Source organism: Xylocopa sonorina, chromosome 8 (genome assembly GCF_050948175.1).
Source record: "Xylocopa sonorina isolate GNS202 chromosome 8, iyXylSono1_principal, whole genome shotgun sequence".
Lineage (NCBI taxonomy): Eukaryota > Metazoa > Arthropoda > Insecta > Hymenoptera > Apidae > Xylocopa > Xylocopa sonorina.
In genome coordinates this window covers 7,991,224-8,015,368 of record NC_135200.1, presented here as the reverse complement: position 1 = coordinate 8,015,368, position 24,145 = coordinate 7,991,224, and the positions used below count along the sequence as shown (strand labels likewise).

The following is a 24,145-nucleotide window of genomic DNA, read 5'->3' as shown; positions in this document are numbered from 1 at the left end:
ATCAAGTTTTCATCCGTTTAGAATTCTATATAGTCATTGATAAAGTTTCCTAATGAATACATTAGTCAAAACTTCTTAAAATATTTTGCACTAAGTGCTAGGATTAATTAATCATATATTTACTTAACAATACAGGTATATACAATATATGCGGAATTTAGAATTTAATACATCTTTATATGTGGACGTTGTAAATTAGGAAGTGTCTATAAATCACCGGCACAAAACACGCAATAGGCGGTTCTCGTTCGAAACGTTCTTAACACGAAACAGTCATGAAACCGCCTTCGTTTTCGGACAAAGCAATTCGAGTTCGACGGAAATCGCTTTCTCTAGCCTCGATGACGTACAGTAACCGACAAACGGATGTTTGGTATTGTCGCCAATAGAGTTAATTTCGTATGAGCAAACCGTCGTGGACCATTAAAGGAACGTACAGCACGGAAAAGATAGACGAACGGTAGATCTCGTACTACATCGTCACCATGAATCTACGACTTTGACGCGATTTTAGCGAAAACAAGATGGAGCAAAGCCAGGTCCGGCTGAATGTATTCTGGCACCCTATCACAGGTCGAAAGTTATTTGTGCCCATATCTCGATTGAACTTTACATGCCGCAATAACAAAAATAAATGCAATTCCGATAAACACGAGGAATGAACGATACGACCTTCCGAAATCAATTCCTAATGATATATTAACTATTTTCTTCTCTACTTACATTATATATTACGCGTAGTAATCGATGTAACGTATCTTTTGTATCGAGACATAAAAATCTATTACAGATTAATCGTCTCAGTCTATTAATCGTAAGATCGCCTCAAAGAAATAGAGACTAGACGTAATTATTAAATTTCTACACAGATTTCGTTTGCATCGCAGGAAGAAGATGCAGTATCACGCAGTGTCACAGAAGATCGAACAATAATATTCTGTATCTCCGCACAGAACGTACAGCCTGAGAAATCTTTTATTAGCTCGATACGCGGCATCGAGCCGACACGTTTGTTTGATCGTTATTTCGTTGATTAGAGGGCACGTCACATAGTCAAGTACTTTTATTTTCGTAATAATCCAATTTTCCGTCTTTATTCTTGGGGTAGAAAGTACCGATGCCCCGGGTAATTGGCTGCTCCTAAACCGGCCCTGGAGAGAGCGGGATGGAAAGAGAGAGAGGGAGCGTACAAGAAAGATGGCGGACGAGTTGGGACGACGACGGTGGCACGAGGTACGAGGAAGAGGACGAAGAGATTACGGAGTAGGAAGAGAAGAGGAGAAAAGAGGATGGGACGAAATGGTTGCGGGACGATTCGTTAAGAGAGGTAGGGGGGAATGGGAAGAGGTGGTGTTCGTAGTGGGATATCGGCGTAGAAGAGAGGCGAAGGGGTGAGAGGAGAGGTAGGAAGGAGAGAGAGACAGAGCCGGCTGAAAAGGGAGGAGCGCGGTTCGGGGGTTCGGGTTAGCTCGTTCGACCCGTTATCCCTTCTCTCCCGGAGCCCCGAGTTCTCCCTACCTGTCCTTGCTTCGATTCGAACGAGTCTCACCACTCTCTCTAACCCCACCGAGGACGCACGAAAAGTTCCCCCCCACCACGAGGCACACTTCACCGGCTGGCGGGCGACGATCGCGATTGCGAGCCGCCGCTTTTCGAGGTAGACTCGTTTCGTTCCCCTACGCGGTACCCCCCACCACCGCGCCGGCAGCGATACTAGCCAGCGAGCCATACTACGCTCCCGCCACGGTGACGTCACTCTGAGTAGTGTAGTGCAGTGAGAAGGAGCGAAGCCAGCTCCATCCGCGTTACATGGCCCGAGTGAACGAAACGAGTGCGTTTAAGACGTACATACACAAGCGTGCATTGTAGCGGTCGAGAGTTTGACGAATATACCATTAATTTGTTTCCGTTAATGCACGTCACGTGACACGGGAAGTTATTCGATCGCGAGAAAGATAGAGGGAAACCGCGCCTCGCTTTTACCGAAGAATATGCATCCGACGTATATAATTCCATTAACGAGGTACGAGCGGTGATGATAAATACAGTGATGTGAAAAGAAGCAACTACGCGCGGTACAAGTGAAGTAAGAGAAAAGGGAAATAAAGTAGTAGTAAAGGAAAGAAAAGGAGGAAAAAGAGAAAGGAAAGAGAAAATTGGTAGTGTGTCGTGTGCGCGATAAAAAGAGTTAACGCGTTTTAATATTTAGCAGGAAGAAAGAGCAGCGATTCTATCGTTCGTAGAGATCGATTGTTTTTCATTTTTTTTTTTTTTTCTTTCAAGTGGGCTTTCTTCTGCGAGAGTTGAAAGCGCATCCGTAGGCCTCTTTGTCGAAGGCCGGATCGACGCGAGTGTGATCATGCTTGGCAAATATGCGTTGGGATGCGTATCGCCCGCGCGTTGTGCCCGGTGTGCTTGGTGTGACGTGTGATTAAAGCCGTCTTTCCTCATACGCGATTCAGTGGTGTACGATGTGGTGTTCGGCGACGGTCCTGATCCTTGTAGCCGTTGCCATCAGTGGTGTCCACTATCGAGGCTCCTCCTCCTCTTCTTCGTGGTCGTCGTTGTCGTCGTCGGCGTGCGTCGCGACGCAAAAATTTTATCGCGAGAGCTCCGTTGCCACCCTCTTCTGCCGGCCGATCGTTCCACGGCGCTGCCCTGACGACAGCACCCGTCCTGCTTGGGGTCACCACCTTCCGGCTAGTGACTAGTGTTATCTGTTTGTTGCCAGTGATTAAAATTGGGAGTGTCGAAAGTGGGAGGAAACTCCTTCTTACGTCGTGGAATACACGTAACGGTTCCTTCGGCTCTTGTCGCGTGTGTGTATCGCGAGCCCGTGATACGAAAATTAGGAAATATTGTGTGCTCGTAACCAATCTATTATTTACTTGATCCTCGATCCGACGCGAAACGAGCTCTAACCAGGCGATTTTTCGGCTGAAATCCGGCGACAAGCTGAAAGAGAGTTTCCATTAAGCCGACCCGCTCTGTCGGTATCGAATATCGGTGGTGTGGTGAGAGTGTGCCGTGATCAACGTCGGGCGAAGTTGTGTGTCGTTGTACAGTGCCGCCAAACGATACCACAACATCCGATCCCAAATGAAGAGTTCGGAGCAAAATGGTTAGAGAGACACGTCACCTGTGGGTTGGAAATCTGCCGGAAAACATCCGAGAGGATCGCATACGAGAGCATTTCAAACGGTGAGCGCAACACACATTTTACATCGTTCCTATGCCTTCTAACAAAAGGCGGTCTTATGTAACGTACACATGCATATCGAGGATTCGACAAAATTCAAGCATACCGTTCATGTTCGTTCTCCTTCTCTCTGTATACATAGTTTGCATTATAGCGTGCACGGAACTTTACGCTCACTTTTCCGTTTACCTCCTCGGGGTACCTGTGTCGCTCAACATGAGAGGGCACGAACTTTCGGACAACCGGTATGATTTACGGGACCTGACCGTACCATTTCTAATTTACCCGTGAATCGTGCCTTCTCACGTCGAAGCGGACGAAAAAAGGGACACATAGACACTGTGCATACATTTAGGGGCAGGAAGTAGAATGTCTCTATTGTTGCCGCAGTCTGGGCACGGTTAACGATAAATCCGTCGAAAATTTTACGACTGCACGGTCGTGCTTTCGTAGCGTCTGTGCCAGGCTTTTATACCGTCGGCTCTAGCCAAGCTGGAATCTCTGCAACGGTCTGGTCTGTACAATGTTTTCGTGACCGGTAAACGAACAGGCGAGAGAATGTCGCTCGAATTTTGTTCGTTAGTCGCCAGTTTGTTTATGTTTTCGCGTAGGAATGGAGCGGCGTTTATCGGTTTGATAAAATCGGTATTCAGGAGCACACGTAAGGTGTACGCCGATGTTTTTGACTTCGTACGTAGATCGAGGATCCTGCACGCTTATATACACACACGCCCACACCTCACCTACACACACCTACACCGTGCGCGGTATACGAAGAGCCTTGGCTCTGTCTCTCCTCTCCTCGTAGCGTGAGCGCGCCGTCATTTGTTTTTTCCCCGAAGTAATAATAGCTGAGGACAGCCATTTTGAGAGCTCGCAGCGGCACGAAGTTATTGTTCGACAGTGGCGCTCAAATCGCGGATCCTCGAACCGGGCACGCCTTTTGTTCGCCTTAGAAAGAAACCATTGAGTAACAATAATGTAGTGCATACATTTCTTTCGTTACTGCAATAGTTGTATTATTATTATTCCATATTTATGATTTACTATATTTATTTAGTTCTTTATTGTAGGTGTCTATAGAGCAAGTAAAGTGTTAAAAAGTTGTGTTAATCGTACAAAGTTATTTCCGTTATTAACATTTTCATAAATAATTGTTTCGTCGTTATTAGTTGGTTGCTTAAAAGCTAAAATTCATACATATATTAATATGTTATTCGCCGATTTATTTCCATTTTTTTATTTTTGTGTGAATCTGAAAACACTTTATTTACGAATTCATACGAAATATTATAAAACAAGATAATAATGGCTAAAGAAAGGTACTTGTGTATATCTTGTTTTATACTGTGATTGGAATATTTTCCTTATATTTTTACAAAAAATTCACAAAATACATCAGAAATTGGCGACACATACGAATAATATTATGTTTATGGATTATATCAGCAGTACCTTTGGAAGAAAGCATTTGCATTGATATACGTTAAAAATATCCACATCGTATTCTCTGTGCACATTGCATGTATAGAATAGGACTATATGGTTTACAATATAGAAAAGTATCCAAAATACAAGTAGAATTGTTAAAGAGTAGAGATCGAAGCAGGAAAACAGAAGTGAAAACTAACGGTGACGTGGCGCAGTGGCGCTCAACTTGCGGATACTTGAAATCATAAGGCAACTACGTACTATACGATATTTTATTGTAAATACTTCTATAAACCGTTACTAGGTTAACGTTGATTTTCAACTATATGATTTGCGAAAATTTACGCTGTATTGCGTTTTATGTAATAGCTTCGTTATATCACACAGTATGATATATAATTATATTACGTATTTCGTTTGCTTTTATTCGTGTATTTATCTACTAGGAGTCTAATCTATCAGTTACGTAAACTTTGAAAATCACCACTACACTTTGTTGCATCGTAATTCTCTTTAAATTTAAAGATTGCAACTGCTCGATTGCAGATAAGATTCTTGTAAAATAGTTAAAAATGGAATGTTGCAGACGTTTCCGCAGGTTTTCTTGGACTTGGATATATTTTGGAACGTAGAATTTAAAGGTGTTATACATTATGTTCTTGGCTACAAAAAAAAGTTCATTTCAAAGAGGAAATAGTTTTCCGATGTTTTTAGTATGGGTTCCAATCTTCATTGTAGCATTAATTTTTCTTCTCTAAATGCACACGTCGGTGAATATTCGCATTGCCAGCGGCGCTACATTTTACGTGCCAGCTGGCGATACTTCGTTTGTATACTAGCTCTGTTCTTACGGTCGTCTACCGTGTGTTATAGCCTTAAAGGTTCGTCCTTAAAATGGCGGGTGGCGTCGTTACGCCGTTGACCTCTCGTTTCTCGAAACGCGCGGTAGGTAACAGAATATTCTTCGGTCTGTCTTCGAAAGTCGTTCGATTCATTAAGAATCATAGTTTCGTGTAGCAAATATTTTTTGTCTTTCACACTATTTTTCGAGGATCTGTGAAAAATAGGTAAATTTGAATGGTAAAAATATATTCAAGAAGTTGTTTTTTTCTACAATGTTCATAAAAGATACATTTAAAAAAAATTAACAGGACATACAGATAAATGTGATTGTAGGAAACAAAATGAATAATAATTATAAGTATTTGAGTTTTATAAAGTTTTGGATTACGGAAGATAATTATATATTTTACGTACATAAATAAAATATTTATTTTTATCCGTAAAATTGTTAAGAATAATACAATTGAAGATCTAAAACATTTACATGCTCAAATCATTTGGACAAATCGGTTTTTTTATTTTGAGCTATATGTACCATATAGTATCATATCTAGTTTTTTATATTTTATAGAAATACAAAATATTGTAACATTTTGATGTCCCTGGTTCATATGTCCATAAGAAAGTAGAAGCATTTAGTGTACATACGAATATATACATATACTTCTGTATATACATAATTACCTGCATGTATATAATATACTGTAAACTATACTATCCAATTTTCACAAAGAAAACTTTTTAGAGGTTTCTTCGATTGTACTTTGCGATGCAGATTCTACACATGACACTTAGGAAGATAAGAAATCTGCCAAATCCTACATATACCCTGAACCATTTTCTCGCGCGGACGATGCATGAAGTTCGAGAGTCCAATTCAAACGTGTTTTGAAACGCACGTCCGCTACATTCTTACGCGTACGGCATGTGCATCGTATTCGTGCAATGCGTTCTGTCCACTTATCGAAACGTACGTTTCCCTTGCACATACACGCATGGCACATGATGTACCTCCGAATTTCTCTGCGTTTCGCCACACGCTACATATAACTGTATCCATCGAGTGTGCATACGTATATATGGCTGTGCACAAGTAACATGCACACGTATCGCGTTTGCAATTTATGGTCACACGAAGATAAGAGTAGAGCTTTCACACATACATGTCCAACTAGCGAGATTATGTGCACGTCTAGATTATATTTACAATTTGTGCGTACGTATGTGTATGCGTGAGTGTGTAGTGCAGGTCGGTATATTGACAGAATGCTTGAAAATGTACGTGTGTGCGCGCACGCGTCATGTATGTATGTGCCGGGTTGCCGGCGTATTTTGTTATATTGATCGCGCGTGGTCGACCACCCTCCCCTTCTCCAGCCCAACTCTGCCCCATCTCTCCCCACCCCATACCCTACCGCGCCCCTACACCCCATGCTCACCCCACCTTTCCTCCGCACCTCGGCCTCGTGTTCCACTCGACGTCACCCATCCGAAAACCTTCGACTCTCCGGAACAACCTCCAGTCACACGTATTTTCGTGTGTTAGTGCTCCTACGATGATATACGAGCTGTCACAAATATGTATCCGAGTTACATACCCTCTATGTTCACGGGAAACCTATTCCCTTGTGTGGGTGTTTCTTTCTTATACCGGCAATCGAATGCCTTGTTTCTTCAACGGAGGGTGCCTTAGCTTAAGTGAATCATGTATTTTACATGATAGCCGAAAACGGCTTGTATGTCGCGAAATGTACGGAAGATGATTTTGTAGGGTATGCAATTTGATAGGATAGATATAAATTTAAGATACGTTGGTAATAGTATTTTTTTAGAAGACTTCAAAATTACAATAGAAGTTTCCTTCTGAAAAGCAGTGTGAGAGATTCGTATCGGTTCTACATGAATATAAATGAAGGACAGGAGGTTGAAGATCGCATGATTAATCAGATCGTTCTTTTGACGCATTGCGCCTTTGGGATGTGGTTAAATTGTGTGGCGTTGCGAGCTACATAAAACGATAATTGCGAAAACGCTCTACGGATAGTTCATGCTTGGCCCGAAATGTGTCTCGTTACATATTATTTTTGTCGCATTCGCGTTGTATTGTTTAAACTTTGTTTCTAGTATTTTAGTTTCGTTTAGATGTAAGGAATATAATCGTTCAGACCGTTTCCTTCCGAATATTAGATACGATGTCTCGTTGGCAACATTCGCTTTAATATTCAAGCACAGAGTGTCGATAAGTAGGCATTCGTGCTAAGGACATTGTGGGCACATAACCGCAACGTAATTCCCCCAGGATTCGTGACGTTTCACCGCAAAAGAGTTTTGGGATTTCAGACATCGAGGTCTCCTCGAATACACCTGCACGAAGAAGTCGATACCGCCAAATTTCTTCATCCGTCGACCCTGTTACGGTATCTGGCAAGCGGCCGGCATTGCGTTTCAAACCGAAACGATTACGTTGCCTTCTCCTTCATGTCTCACAGCGTGTCTCTCGTTTCGCGGCGTTGCAACGTCCACGGTGATCATTTACGCGCTCCTGGCTCGGCAACGTCGCATCTTTTGCCCTCTCGCCACGGCAAAGCGACTGAGTTGGCAGCCTGGTAAACGGAGCACTCCTTATACTTGCCTCGATCATCGTTCTGCGAACTCCTTGTACACTGGTTGCTCCTTCGTTCGCCGTTCAAACGATCTTGATACAAAGTTTTTCCGCTTCGCAGTGTCGGCGAAATTTGTTCATTTTAAAGAAACAACTGTAAGTCGTGACACCAGTCATCCACGTAACATCGATAGTGTTTTATAAGCTATTGCTTTGTCGTAAGATCAGCCGATTAGTGAGTGAAGGACAAAAACTATGACGTATACAGTGTATTTGTTATTCGAAATCTAAACTCGTGATATAAAATTATAATAATATTTTAGGAATGGTATATACTAGTCTTTACATTCACATTTATTATTCCCTTCTCGTATAATCACTTCGGTTCAATGTGTAAGTTTTATTAAGAAATGTTTAACAGTATCTTTTTATATTCTACGTTAATTATATAAACACGTTACAGTCAAATAATAACGTAGAGTTCTGTACGATGCGAGACAGAATCATCCCAGCGTTAGTTTTACCAGTTAGAATAGTTATAATGCGTCAAGTGTGCATGATACTTATACAATAATGCAGTCGATGCATGCCCCTGCATAATGCCAGGATATACATATTATATGTATTCGTTGTACATAGATATATGTATATGAATCGACGTATGTTCTCCAAGGGCTCTTGGCCACATAGAACATACGACTGACTTTCACCGGTTAAGATGCCGAGTTCAGGAAAGAGGTGAACGACGTACGACTCGTTTGAAAAGCATTGGCTGAGACCTGCAGCGATGGTTGATGTTTTCTTGTTTCTTATATTTTCACAATTTTCATTGCTGTTTTTGTTCTCCAATGGAGGACTAAGTTTAATTATCGTATTCGAAACTGGAAAATTGAAATATATGTTAGTTTTTTTTTAATGTTTTATAAATAAGTACAAAGCATTTCTATGTGACATACTTAAAAGTATACTAGAATTATGATTTTAATGATTTCTTTTTTTTTTTTATGAAAGTTACTTATTGTTAGACTAAAAACTGAAGTTAATTTTACGTTGTCCACTGTGGTAGATTTGCAATTGCATTTATTAAAATTGTAGAAATATTTAATTCGGTATTTATATAGTGCATACGTATAAACTGTTTTGGAGATAGGTACACTTTTTTGCAATGTGATCTTATAGTCTTGGATTATTCCAATTTTAACCAAATTTAATTTGCATTTGATCGACTTGCAATATTAATTATACTACGAAGAAACTATCCTTTAATTGAAAATTGACTTTTAAGATTATTCTACAAATCGTTCTGCTTCGTTCACGAGTTGTTCAGTAGCATAAAATCGAATGGAACGAGTATACCGTTCAGTGACCCTGTTTAATAGTTGTTAAACGTGAGTGCCCTCATTTTTCTTCAAAGCATGGAACACTCACAAATAACGGTACAAAATATTTTTAGTACTACCTTGTGCTTCCTTTAGAACTGCTTTTTGTGAGAAAAATAGGTAAATGAACGATAGCAAAGTAATGATAAATAAAATTAAGAAATCGGAAAGAAAATTAAAAATTTTCCGAATTACCATGATGTATTTACATCGTAGATTTCCTTTCGTTTTTTTTTTTGCTTTTGTCCCTGTTGGCTACTGGTGTTTATCTTTTACGACTGTATACCGTCGTAGCTCCCCCAAAAGTGGTCCGTGTAGTCGAAACACCTGCTCGCGGAACTTTCTTTTCCTCTTCCTTTACCGAATGCCGAGCGTTTTGTTCCGTTGTTTGATATTAATAGAATGCTTTATGAAGTTCGAGGTGCTGTCGGTGGTTACGAGGCGAAATAACAGTCATTCGCACGAGATAGATACCCGAACGGGTATAGATGGTAATACCTCCATTTTTCGTCGTTACTTTTTCTGTTTTCTGATGGACGTAATAGTTTTTGTAGTCACGTACCATGCCACGGAAACGTGCTCGAGTGACCCAGAGTGCTAACGAGAAATTGTAGATCTGGAATCGATAGAGTTCGCAGCGACGTTGCCGGGTGCGCGTAGCTGGACGAAATTGGCAACTACGCTTCGTCTTGGGGCCAGTCAGAACACGCGTTTTTGTTGATTTCAAGGCCCTACCTTTCGGATTCAAAAGTAATCCCTCTTCACGGACCCCGTAATTGTATCGCATACGTTTCGTGCGTTCGGGATATTCTGGTTATTTTCGTTACAACCATAGTTTCAGTCTTCCGTTTTGTGTGTAGTTGTCTAAAATATTATTCGATGTATTACAATTATAGAGAAATTTAATTAATAGCTTTCTTGTTAGCAGCATAATATTTATTTAGTAAAAATTCTACGTTCTGCAACTAAAATGAGAAATTATCCATTTTGAATAGATACTTTTAATGTTCGTAAATGTTATACGCTCTGCTCTTTCAAATATTGTGAACATTTTCTTTTTTACGGTTGGAGGTGTAAAAACTGGGACTAAAAATAATGAACAGTTATAATTCTCGCATAACGCATCGAATGCAAAATTAATGCGTAACGGAGCCACCAGATTAATATACGAAGAACAAAGGAATCTTTCTCACCACATTCAGTTGATATTTTTCAAGCATGGAATAAGTAGAGCGAGGCTCCGTTTGAAACGCCTCGAGGGGCCTGGTAATCCGAGATCCGGAACCAGCCCGAGACATCCGCGCTAAGGTAGGGCCCAGATTCTCATGGACAAAGGGAATAGCCATAATAGATCGGTCAAATACAAGCAACACCTTCCAGCGTGGTAAAGACATGCGTCTCGACATCGACTATTCACAAACACACATAAATAGCTGATCGATAAATGAAGCTAAACCTACCTAACAAAAGTTAACGCATTCCATTGAAACGCACTAAAATGCATTTAATCCAGGAACAACCTATAACTCTCTGCACCAAATATTTACACAACTAACCACACTATCACGCGTTTAGCTCTAAAACTATAACAAATCATAATATTCAATAACGAAAACAGTTCTCAAGAAATCTCGATTTCGACTACGCATATATATAAGTTCAAGCATGATGCATCTACGCGTCGATACGCTATTCAAGCTGCCCCTAAACTCCCCGTAGCGCAGCCATCCTTTCTATGGCAAAATTCCTTAAAACGTAGAACCGCTATTAATACCAAGTTGCAACGATATTAAAGTCGCACATCATAGAAGAAATTTATTCCACGTTACTTTATTCTTCCCAATTCTAGCAAGCTCCCATTTAATTACAAGCCCCAAAGAGCCCGTGTTCCCAAGATCCAGGATACGGGTTTGGCTTGAGTTTAGCCAGACTCTGGTGGGTAGGTAGGTAGGCAGGCAGGCAGACAGACAGGCAGGCAGGCAGGCAAGGTAAGGCAGGCAGGCAAACAGGCAAGGAAAGCAAGGCACAGGCAGGCGGACTCGACATGGTACACCGGTTCGAGCTGGCAACGTCGCATGCCACCCGTAGAAAGCTGGCAACGGTGCACGGCTATTATGTAACACCCGGCAACGTCGCTGGGATATACCGAGGGGCGCCGGGAGTTGAATATCGGTGGGGAGAGTGAGAAGGTGGGCGGTCGGGATAGAGGGCGAACGGAAGGGCGGGTGGCGGGATAGAGGAGGGGGTTAGAGGGACGCAGAGCATTATATACGGTAGGGAGAAGGCGTACATACACGCCAGGATCCCCACCCTTTGGGTTCGCTGCTGCGTCACACGAGGCATTGCAACCCCTTGTTCGTATAGCGTACACACACGTACAGTGAGTCACAAAATTATTGGCACGACCAGGGAGTTAATAGAGATATAAATAATTAAAAAAAAACAAAAAGTAGGAAAAGTTTCTGCGAATTTTTTCCCCTGAAAATATGCGTAATCCAAAGTTGGAGTTAATAAAAGAAGTAGAGTTTGCGATTCATGCTTTGGAGGGATGAATCGTAATTATTCCTTACATTAATTTCATTCGTTAGGGCTCGTTATGTTTCAAAGAAATATAAAAATTTTCTGAAAATTAATATTTCATGGGCTACTCCTTTTTTTTCTTCCATCACTCCTTCAAGTTTCTTTAACGTCTATTATGATCTTCTTTAATGTTTTGTCCATGTATTACTATTCACATAAACGAATGAAATGGAATGTTAATCTTAAAATTCTAAAATGCTCCTTATTTTTCAAAACTTTCATGAGTTAGTTTGAGGAGAATTGTTTTATGTTCATGTTAGAGGGTTTTGAAAACAGATGAAAATCGTATTATAATACACTCCGGTTGAACTTTTCTGGATGGAAAACAATTTTTTCCACTGGTAGGTGAAATCGTGAAATGAAATGCAGTAAAAATGGGATTTTATTGCGGGAGTAAAAGCGCCACAGACACGGATGACAGCGGGGGAATGGAATAGAAATAATCTAATGGGTCATTTGTGATGCACACACGCTAGTTACGTCATTATTCTAATCAGGACCGTTTCTAGGACAGAGAAAATCACGTTGCGTTTCGTTTCGAGAGAGCACGATTCTGTACTTACTATAATGTCTAAACGAAAGCCGGGTTAAATCGAGACGTTGCGTCGTTTTCATTGGTCGCCCATAATCGATGGGTGAGTCAGTGTCGATTTTTCGATTCCTCGTTCTCTCCTTCCAGTCCTCACGTGTTGTCGCTTGGAAAGTTTTTCGCATAATTCGTCTATGCAAATAAAAGATGCTGCGCCGAAGTGGAACAATCTGCAGCGAGAGAAAGCGTGCAAAAAGGAGGAAACCGTTGCTAACAAAGAGAAAGAATTAGTATTCTGTTAGAGATTGGATGGTAATTAGAAATTATTAAAAGAAAGACGAAGATATATGTGTGCTGAGTGATCTCACGTACAGTAGCTACAAAATCGTATCTTTATATTTATTGTAGCGTTTACTTATCGATTAATTAGTTCCAAGTAGATTAAATTTCTTATCGTATGATAATACTTTCACGCGAAGACAAAAATTTAATGTTGTGGAAGTAAGTAAAAACTGATTGAAACAGCATAGACGTGCTTCAATACTTGATTCTGAGAGAGTTGAAATATCTATTCAAAGACATAAAGGATATTTTACGACGATCAGAGAAAGTAATGCTTTAAGACACTAAATATACGCAAATGGTTACACGTGTAGTATTGATAACAGAATTCAGTAATGAAACACGTTGAACAGACAGAGCATGGTAGATGAAAAAGCTGCGTTCTCGTTTCGATATCGAGAGTGTCACCAATCGGTTAAAGGTTAAAATTATGCAACGGAAACGAAACTGTTAGTAGGTGCACTCAAAATTGTCCCGTTTAAACATAGATTTCAAAGCATCGATTTTCTATCGAGGACGTCGGGGGGCTACGTCACGTTTTCCTCGCATATTAATGGGACAATGGTCTAGAGACGTAGCTTTCCTCCATCAACCAAAAGTAGCGGCGTTCCCGTTCGTGCGGTCTGTTTTTTTTTCTTCTCTTTTTACTGGCCGCTCGAATGCGTCGTCGATCGTTAGCCTTGTGGCACGATTTAAACTGGCACACGTACGTACGTATGAACCGCAACGCGCGGTTATTGTTTCCCATCGATGTTTTACACGCGTAAAAGGTGATATTTCGCTCCGAGGACGGAGGAATGTTTCGTTCGATCGTTCTAAGCTCGACCAGTATCTTTCTGCGCCAGGGATCGATTTATTTTCACGGCTTCGCACGCGGGGTTACACAATTTTGCCAAGGAATCTGAATTCATTCAGAAGTTTCGCAATTAGAAGCGTGTGTTTGCATGCTCTCAGAGAAAGCGTGGTAAGACACGACCCACGCGTTTCGACGGCGCATAGGCGGTACCGGTACCGGTCCCGGTACATACTCGATTGTTGCTCGGCTGTCATTCAGAAGTAACGATGCTTAAAATAAAAATGCATTAAAACGTGCAAGAATTTCATAGAACGTACGTAGTTCCGTGCTCGGCTGTTCACAACTTACGGTTCTTCTTGCCAATGTTTCCTCGAATTTATTTCTGTCTCGTTAATTTGCATACAGCAATGCCACATGCAAAGATAGAATTGCGTACAACGAAGAAGGATAATTTATTATGTTTATACCGATAGTCTAACGTGAAAAAATGTTACGCTGATGTAATCGCTGGTGGGAAGATATATAAGGAGAGGATGGGATACACTTTACATTCGTTCATTCAGAAGTGTGTAGATGTACATTGCAAACTTTTGATTTCTCTTGAAAATAAACGATACATAGTTCAGTTTCTGTCTGGCACAATCTTCCATTCAGCTCAAGAAGAGTATTGAGATTCTACGGCGAGAAATAATTATGTAGGACACGATGTATATCTTCCAATTAGTCCTTAATTCCATTTCCAATGCAATCTCTTTGACCCTCTGTTCGAGTTACATAACGTCCAGGTATATCCTCTGGATGAGTGTACCACGGAAATCGACAATTACTCGGGAACTCTATAAAAGGAGTATCTTAATTGATATACCCATTACTGTGGGAAACACTTTACGAACTTTTTTCGCTAGACAATCGAAAGTAACAATAAAGCAATTTTCATTGCTTCAACACTATTACAGCTCGTTGCAGTTTAACAACCCTCTTTTAAATAAAAAATATATTGTATATTATATTTATATATGGCAATATAAAATAATAATAATAAGGGTGATAAATTTTTTTAATTAGGGTGGACGTTAGAGTAGTATTATAGTTTATTCGTTAATGAAAAATCCATTTTGGGTTCGTTGATCCGGTTGAAGAGAAAATGTGAGCTTTATTGAAAACGTTGACTGAAGGCAAACTGCAATGTTGCTTCAGCCAATGAAAATGGCGAATGTTAGAAATGTATGAAATGTAGGTACATCTACAAGCAGAGAGTACGTATGTACCTTGAAGAGAATATGGCTGAAATCTCAATTTCTGACTAAAATCCGAGTTTTGTTGTTATTTATGTTATTTTATGTACATCGTGCAACAGAAATTTCTCATCCGTTTCAGTTCCTACTCTATATTACCTCTTTCGTGATATCCACAAGAATACCGAACGAACAGTACCAAACAAATATTTTTTTCTTCTATTCTAACATTTTTTCAGAAACAAACTCTAGTACTCACGATACCTGCGTATAATACAATTTAATCACTGAGTGATAACGTGGTAACCCCTTCTTAAATAAAAAATATATTAAAAATACAAACTAAATTTATCAATTATTTGTTTCTAACTTCTCTCAATGTAAATGAACGATTTCAAGATGTATCACTGCGTTCGGATGAATCTCGTACTCAGGGGTTGAGATAAGAAAATTATAATATTTAACAAGAAGAACGAGAGGTTTATCCAAGTCTTATGCCTCCAACCGCGATCGAGTTAATTTACGAACGCGAGCGTGGCATCGACTCCGATGCTGTTGCTTCGCCGTTCGTCCTGCGAGGAAGAAAGAGATTCGAGGTTAAGAAAAGCAAGCGGCAATTAGCAAGCACGAAGCGAGACAAATCGAGAGGCCGGCTCTTCCTGCAGCGTTTTTAGGCCGGCCGTCTACGTCTGTTGTTTTGTAGTTCAACGACTCCTTTTGCCAGTGCCCGCCGCCCCACCTCCGCGGCACGCAGTCACCGTCGTCGTTCACCTCCTCCTCGTCCGGCGGGGTCTCTCTTTGCGCGCCGTGGAAACCAACAAATAGAACGGAGGCGTGCGCGTATGATCGAGTGGCCTGCCGCGCAGAATAACCGTCGCTGATACGGAAGAAAGTGTACAACCGAGCCCTGGAACAATAAATATTCATAAGGAACGACGGTGTAGGACTACCGCGTCGCTACGCCTTTAACGAGAGAAACTCTTAGCGCGGTGTATCCTTGTTGTTCGAGGTAGAAAAGGCCAACGCGTGTAGGAAGCTGATTGCTATATGATAAAGGTGAATTAAACATCGGCGAGTTTTCCGCGAGCGAGCGCATACCAGTTGGAATTCTTGTTTGAACAGTCTCGAGATTTGTCCGAAAAGACGTTGATCATTTTCTTATAAATATACGAGGACTGTTACAAAAGTATGGATACACTTTTTCCATATATTTCGAATATTTGAATAATATCGAAGTATAAAAAAAGAACTGAAGGATGGAATTCGAATAACTTGATTAATACGTGCGAAGTCTGTCACGTTCGTTACCACTGTCGAAACATATTCTCGACGCGAACTGTTTACGATTCTCTACGTGACAGCGATCTTACTATCTTTTCGCTGTACTTACACGCAGGAGTTATGTTAAAGAATTAATATAAACCATAGACTCGTCCCTAAATGCTAGCAGATACGGCAGCATTAAAGAATAATCTGTAACAGAAAGGCAGAAATAATTGATGCTGTTGTAACAGTAAAAACTGTCTGAAATTGGTGTCTGCCTGAAGCACGCTGGAGTGAACAAATTTCACATTTTATACGCTGTCGGGTCGAATTAACCCTCGTTCGCACACATAACGTACTCGCCGCCGAGTTTCATTTATAACACGTTAAGTTCGCTATACCTGTGCTGCGTTTCCGATCACGTATCGCCAACGTAAATAACCCAAGTTTCTCTTTGTTCGCCCACTTCCGCGGCTCACGCGCGCACGCGGTTTTCCCGAGTTGACCAAACAGTGGAGCAGCATACAGATTTCTAATTCGCTGAATTAGTAGTGCTTTATGCCTATGCGACGGCTAGGGTCAACTCTCGACGACGACCAATCCTCTCTTTTTCTCTCACACACTCGCTCGCGGTGTATGCCTGTATCATACGATGATCGTAAATAACCTCCTCCACCTGCACAGATTGGTCGCAAGACACACCCAAATACACGCACCCGCGCGTATAAGCGTTCGCGCGCTCAGAAGCTGGGTGTATACGTACAGAGGTAGCATTTTGCTGTACACTTACCTTTTGGTCGTGTATATCGGTACAGAAGCTTTCCTGGCTCGACTGAACGAGCGTCGTTCCTACTACCGGCTGGCCGTGACACACTTATTCCATCGGCAAGAGAGCAAAGTGGCAGCCATCTCGCGAAAATCTCGCCGTTTTTCAATCGACCAGGTTCACCGTCACTTCTCAGGCCCACCGTCGATTCCTTTGAAAATTGTGATTTATTTCGCGATTCGGTTAAGTGTTCACTTCTATTCGTCGTGTAATTAACTTGACAATAGGAAGAATTCGCAATTGAAGTCTTGGAAACATTGATTGAAATTACTTTGAATTTAGAATTTTATATATGAAAGAATAGAATGTGGGAATAACAGTAAATATATCCTCATTTACGCCACGTAATAAAATAATTTGTCGTGACACTCTTAATCGTGTATTCATCAAGTTAATAATTGCACTCTCTGAATGTAATATTGGATGTCGCGTTAAAATTGATTCATCGCAAATGTACTTAGAACCTTCGTTATCAAACAATGACGCCATAAAATTGCTTCGAAATTGCCGTCAATGTAGCGGGCATTTACAAATTTATCCAATGCTAGTCTTAATTGAAACAGTGCAAGTTTAAGTCGCACAAAAGCCAACTGCACCAAACGGACCTCGCGAGCCGTATCGTATCCAATAAGCGTTCATATCCGGCTCTCAAGGCGTCGCCGTTTCACAGTCGCACCGTGACATTTCTGTTTCACGCTCCGGTTTTACCTACATGTATATCGTGCCTCTCGACGTATCGCGCAGCGTGCACAAGCGCGCAGATTTTCAAAGTTAACGGTAGATCGCTTCAAGTTACTAAATAAGAGCGCGCAGCGACGTGCTCTTTAATAGACCTTATTCCGTATTCCGAAATAGAGAGACGAGCGCAGGACGCGGGTAGCAGACACGTCGATCGTAAATTATTCACCACGATATCGCGACGGAAGTTGTATCAGCTAAAAAGTTGGGGTGCTACTTAGCGGGGAAAGTTCGGTTACAACTCGAGGGTTATAGCTTCGTTTTTGGAACGATTACGTTTTAAAGGCGACTCTATGCGCTTGTTTTCAAGAGCATCTCCCCTTTACTTTAAAGGCCTACCGCGCGGAGACACGCTTTGAAGCGGTTTTCCGCGTGGATCGATCGGACCGAGACTGAGCTATTGCAAAAGGTAGGGAAACTGCGCATTATGTTTCTAATAATAGCTTCGTAATTTACGGGAACACGTTCGTTCTGCGATGCATCGGTATGGGTACCAACGAATCTCTTGGTAGTTTTTAAATAATGTTTTATCTCGTTTCGCAACGGTGCGATGCTTTACTTGGTACGTAAATACGCCAACTGCTAGCCTTTACGAAATCCAAGTCGAGACCTGGTGTTCACTGGCTATGTAGCTCGTTTAGAGTGCTATTAATGCTCGAATCTATCGTTTCCTTGCATTCAGACGTCATCTGACGCACAAACCGTTTATAAACCCCGGCGGAGGAATTTTGGCGGTCGTGCAAAACGCGCGATCGGCTGGGGGATCGCCGAACACGGATTCGACAGCGCTTTTAACGCGTGTACACGCGGCGGTTGATCATCGACCGCGAGGTATCGTGCTATCTCTTTTCCGTACGTCGTGATCATCGAACACGCGATTGTTTGATATTCAATTCGCGATAATTATCTATAATTATTAGCAGTTTTTTGCGACTGTTTAAATTGTATAAAATTGATTTGCTCAGAGAGATTGTTTGAGTTATCACGTTAACTGCCATGCCGGTCCCTACATAGCGGCGTTAGACTTTTAGGTTCATGTTACACCACCGCGTGCGTTTGTCCTTGCGTATTCATTGCGAGATTAAACATTTTGTTTAGGAATATCGGTTTTTGTTCAGTCAATGCTCTAAGAAAAGGAATATATTTAAGAAAAAAGTTAATGCAATTTAATTTTTTATTTAATTTTTTTGTAACACATAACGTGTTAATATTTTAGAATGCAAATGTGTCTGACCTTACGATTTTTTTTTCCTCGAATGAGAAATATAATTTTTTACTGCTCTCGTTATCGGTTAATCTAGAATATGACAATCTTAGTTGAAGTAAAGGTGGAAGTATATCGTTCGATGAAGTGACCAAATTGAATATCTGCAAAAGTAGTTTATGTAAATCTATATATGCAGATAACACACTCAGATAAGAGATACGCGTACATATAATTACAAAATTGTAATATCGAAACTATTGATAATGATAACCATAAAGGTTATCCTTAAATTGTTATTTAACTTGTTCAATTGACTCAAACCTTTCCATTGGACGATTCTACATCGCGAACGAGCTCAATAGCTCCACGTTTAATAGTTTTGAGGCCTTGGTGAATTTATCGAATTATTCCTCGGTTTTACTGTTCGCACCATTTCCTTGTACGTTTATTTTTCAAAGGCTCACGTGCATCTTCGAACCACTTCGCATTTTCCAATTATAATAGCATTATACTTTACAACTTTTCATTCAATACCGATGAACGTAAAATGTAGAATATTGATATGTTTTCTGTTAAAAAACAAACATACGCAAGTTACATAAATTCCAGCTGCTTGATTCAAGTAGCGCGATTTCGACGATTATCAACCATTAATCGTCCATTTCTAGAGAACTACCGTTAAGGCAGAAAAGAATTTCTATACGGGCGAAACCTATCTTTAAATAAATTGCCTGAAACTTACACACGCGACTGTACATACGTATATATGCATGCATAATCGAACTGATCGTGGGACTTTTGAATATTCCCATACGAGCATCACTCGTGTACCCGTGTCAATTCTACACCGATGAATAATCGAGCGTCATACCGCTCTTGAATATTCCCATACGAGAGCGTCGTGGATGTGTAGTGGCGACGTTTTACAATAGTCTATACACGCATCGGGAATGATGGAGCATGGTACGATGTCGCGGTCGCGGACAGAATGATTGCGTGGACGATTTTTGTTTTCGCTCCAAAGTTCATCGTCAGCCGCGATTACGACTTCAACGGGAACGAGTGGGCGTTCCGGCGCGTGGAGAATCGTCGCGCGTCGATCTCCGACTGCGATCGGAACCGCCATCCACTAGCTGAACGCGAAACTCTTGCTTCTAGGAGTGACGTGGGTCTTCGTAAGAATTTTTAGTTCCCGACGCGGTACCATTCGCGTAACCCGCTTATGTAACGAACGCGTTTGCTTTTGTTCGCGTTCGCCCAACAGTCTCCTCTGCGATACGTTCGGCTTGTTACGTCTTAAAATATGCAGTTTTAGGCGCTGGTGCGTGATCGTTCTTGGAGTATTCATTGGTATATCTATAAAAGTGTGTGTACTAGACAATTTTTTCGTCCGCAAGATTCGATGATAACAAGCCAATGACTGATCCGGTTTTCTATTGCCTATTCGCTTGAATGTCATCTCATAGTTCGGGCATTCTTTATTAATGTGAACTGCAAGCAAGTTAGGTTAGTGCTATTAACTATAAAGCATTAAAAGTGATTAAAAGTCGATATCATTTAATAATAAATGTATAAGTGATAAGTATTCACTGTTTAGTTGAACTCAAATGGCTGCAAGTCAAAATAAAGTAATAGTTAAGAATAGGGAAACTTTGGTACGTCTGGTGTCAAAGTTCATTGAATTTCCTCGTTGACCTGAAACATATCTTTTCTTACTCGCACATGACTAGGCGCAAGCGACAAGGCCGACGGTTCGTTATCGCGTACGTATTCGTGTAACGAGTCCTCGCACTTAATCGTTCGGCGTAAGCACATATGTACAAGGCCGTGGTTGTTATCGCTTACATATCCGTGTATCGACTTCAGCCCTGTGATACGTAAGTCTATCCTCTCCTGCGTTCAGTGAAATCTAAATACATACACGCGTGACTGTGCGGTGAACGAATCGTTTCGCAATGTCACTCGATATAGTTCACAGATTCGCGGAGAGATCACCGATAGATCGAACATTTTCGTATTACGCGAGTACTTCGTCAGCCATCAGCCGTGTTCCATTGAGGTTACGAGAACCCAAAGTAGCTTTGATTTCGCAGGAGCAAACATCGTCCAACGGTATTTATATCTTCTAGACATATTTAAGCTAATTAAAGCCCATCCGCTAAAAAGCAGCTAATCACGAATCTTGTGTGCGCAGCTAATTACAATTATACGCATAAATATTACATGGAATGTTGCGGATGTAGCCTCGGAAATTATACGACTGTATTCCGTGCCGGCATTTAAGGATTAAGTGCAGCGAATATATAAAGGTTTCGACGTTTTTTCCCGAATTAGCCGCCGATTAAATTGATCTCTCGCGATCCACCGTGTAATATTTTTCACTTTATCTTTTCCTTTCTGCTGCAAATGTATAATTTCGCGGAAGATACGTATGTAATTTCCGAACAGGCCGTACGATGCGGCTAATTGTATAGCCGAGCGTGTTTTCTTTGTTTCCGCTGAAAGGTACGCTTTCAAGTCCGCGAACGGGCTATCAGAGGCCGACTGGACGGGTTAATTCGATAGCACTGTAATCCTGCCGGTAGGATCGCTACACTTGGAAAGAAAAGGCACTCTGTTCTCATGGTTGATTTCGTAGGCAACGCTTCTTTTCTCACGGAGAGTGCGCAGCCATCTCGAGACGCGGTCGAACGTTCGCGAAATATTACTCGTCGCAACGATGCAGTCTCTAATGTATGAAACTTAAAGCACGGCCTATCCCTGTGCGGTGGGGATCAGAATACACCCACAGTATCCCCTGCTTGTCGTAAGAGGCGACTAAAAGGGGGAAGAAAGGATTAGACGAAGGTATAGAAGAGAGCAACGTGTGTTAGTTAAGAAAATTAGATACCAAATGTAAAAAAGTATGCAAAGAGAAAGCTAGCTTCTAGTTTTATGTTCGTCATTTAATTCTACGCGTATATAAGATGAAGTGTATATGAGTGTATATGAGATTTCGAGCGTGCTTCAATTCCTCGTAGACATTAAAACATACGACATGGATAGGATAGCATTATTCCATCGCAGGTTATCAGCAAGTACCGTTACACCTTTTAATTTACATGTCCTCGTAATTACGATTTTCCTCTTTTTTTTTTTTTATCGTTCCGAAGGATTATGTTTCTCCAAGCGATCATCGCTTATTTAACATGCCCCATAGTTGCTCGTTTCACGATCATAAATTAACACTCCTCTTGGTTAATGTTGCTCTTAAACGAGACGACACGTAAAATGTACGAGCAGTGAGGGACTCGTTGCGATTAGCTCTGAGATTACCACGCGGATTTTTCCCTTTCCGTTAGGCGACGACGCTAAGTGGATTATGCGAGTAGATTGATGACGAAATCGGTGGCTGTGCGATCGCGAAGAATATTTTATTAAACCAGATCCGTTCGTGTTCAACGCGAACACGTTTATTGTTAATCAGTAGCCGGCGAGCGCTTTATACGCAGGAATGTTTTCGTGTTTATGAAGGCCAAAGTATAATGAATTCCGTGCATCAAGGTCTGCGCATTATGTTGCGGAAGTCTCGACACGTTCGGTAGAAAATTTAACGTTCTTTCAGTGTGGAATTTGAAACGACGGATTGAGAATTGCAGTGGCGCTTGATTGAACGACGGAAAAAATGGGAAATTTGACTACCGCATGATTTTAATTACCTTAGAGTTCAGCGCTAATACAATATGAAAATCGAGAGATAACCAAAAGGAATAAAAACCAGAATACCTTTTACACATATCAACTTGCAACGTGAGTCCTTCGAAACGTGTGGTCTCCGAGATATACTATCGGCAAAAATGCGCGATTGCTAAATATTTCAGAAAACTCAAGAATTTAAAGAGAAGGAACAAATGTAGAATCTTCAGAATTGTTTAGAATTACATTGCACAATCCCCTTGGATTTGTATATGTTTTCGATGCGTATATAATTGTCGCTTGATTTTATCGGATCGCTTTATTTTAATATGCCGCGAGGCAATAAAGGGAAAAGTTCACTTCCGGTAGGTGGCATGGGACGGCGGGTGTTGACGTGGCTTCACGCGATTCTAATTTTCCGAGAAGTGACCCAACAAACAAAGTAGGTCGTAAGCGTTATTTTCATAGACTCCTGCAGGTATTGCACACTCTATTAACCTTTTGATATTATAGAATTTATGTAATCTCGGTGACCAAGGGAATTTATAATATTAAAGTTGAAGAGAGGGATGATCATGTTCGGTACTTTTTATCTTGAAAAGTTATGCTGTTTTAGTCAAATATTTATTATAATTATTCATTACAGTTGTACTTTTAATGCAAGGAAATTATTTGAATTTATATCTTTTTAGTAGATCGTAAAATGGGAATATGTAAACAATTAAAGCAAGATTAGTATGACCACAGTGATATAATTATTTTACAGATTCGTATAATATGTTTTTTCATTATTTCGTAACTCTTCTTTTTTATGAAAGTTGAAAAAATCTAAATATATTCCTTTTAATAATTAAAGCGTTACCGGCAGGATGATACATTATTATGTTAATTCACAGACAATTGAAATAATACAAAAAAAATATTGGTTGCGATTATTATTTAATTCGATTGTTCAGTAATAAAGCGAGGGAAATATCTCGAAAAATATGGAGACATCGCACTTCATCGTAGATTACTGTCGATGAGGTTACATACGCTTCATAATGTTTGATGCTCGCCTTTTTTTCGGAATTGTAACAGTATGTATTAGTTGATGATATAGAAAAATGAACCGTAATCGGTCACAGTAGCCACGCGGCGTTCGCAAAAAGCAGGTTACGGTAGAGGAGAGTGGCGGTGAGTTACGCAATCGGCCGGCGAACATCGCGCCAAGTGAATGAAACTGGCTCGAATCCACGAAACGAGCCCTTAGTTACGCGATGCTCGCGCTTGATACGAAACTTTGACGATTTACGAACGAGAACTGTTGATCCATGTACTTATGTGCGCACGCGCATACTTTTTCCGTCTGTTTTATTTTTTTCTTTTCTATTACTCTTGTTTCTGTGCAATTTATGAGATAAAACTGTGCGGAAAACAGAAACGAAACACGTGATTATCTGCATCACTGTTGGGGATACACTTTGCTTGAGGCGAAAGTTGAATCGTTTCGTGTGAAGG

The 24,145-nt window shown here is 40.9% G+C and overlaps 1 protein-coding gene across 5 annotated transcripts in view; it reads left to right on the top strand.

The window, feature by feature from the left end:
• The first annotated feature begins 2,913 nt into the window (after positions 1 to 2,913).
• Positions 2,914 to 24,145, top strand: part of LOC143426165 (uncharacterized) — an 89,545-nt gene continuing 68,313 nt past the window's right edge. For 3 of the 5 annotated variants that reach the window (XM_076899392.1, XM_076899391.1, XM_076899388.1), the window contains exon 1: positions 2,915 to 3,201. In XM_076899392.1, the coding sequence (XP_076755507.1) occupies positions 3,119 to 3,201 (83 nt within the window). In that variant the 5' untranslated portion in view covers positions 2,915 to 3,118. Of the gene's footprint in view, positions 3,202 to 24,145 lie in introns of all 5 variants that reach the window. The other 2 variants (XM_076899390.1, XM_076899393.1) reach the window with 1 other exon arrangement.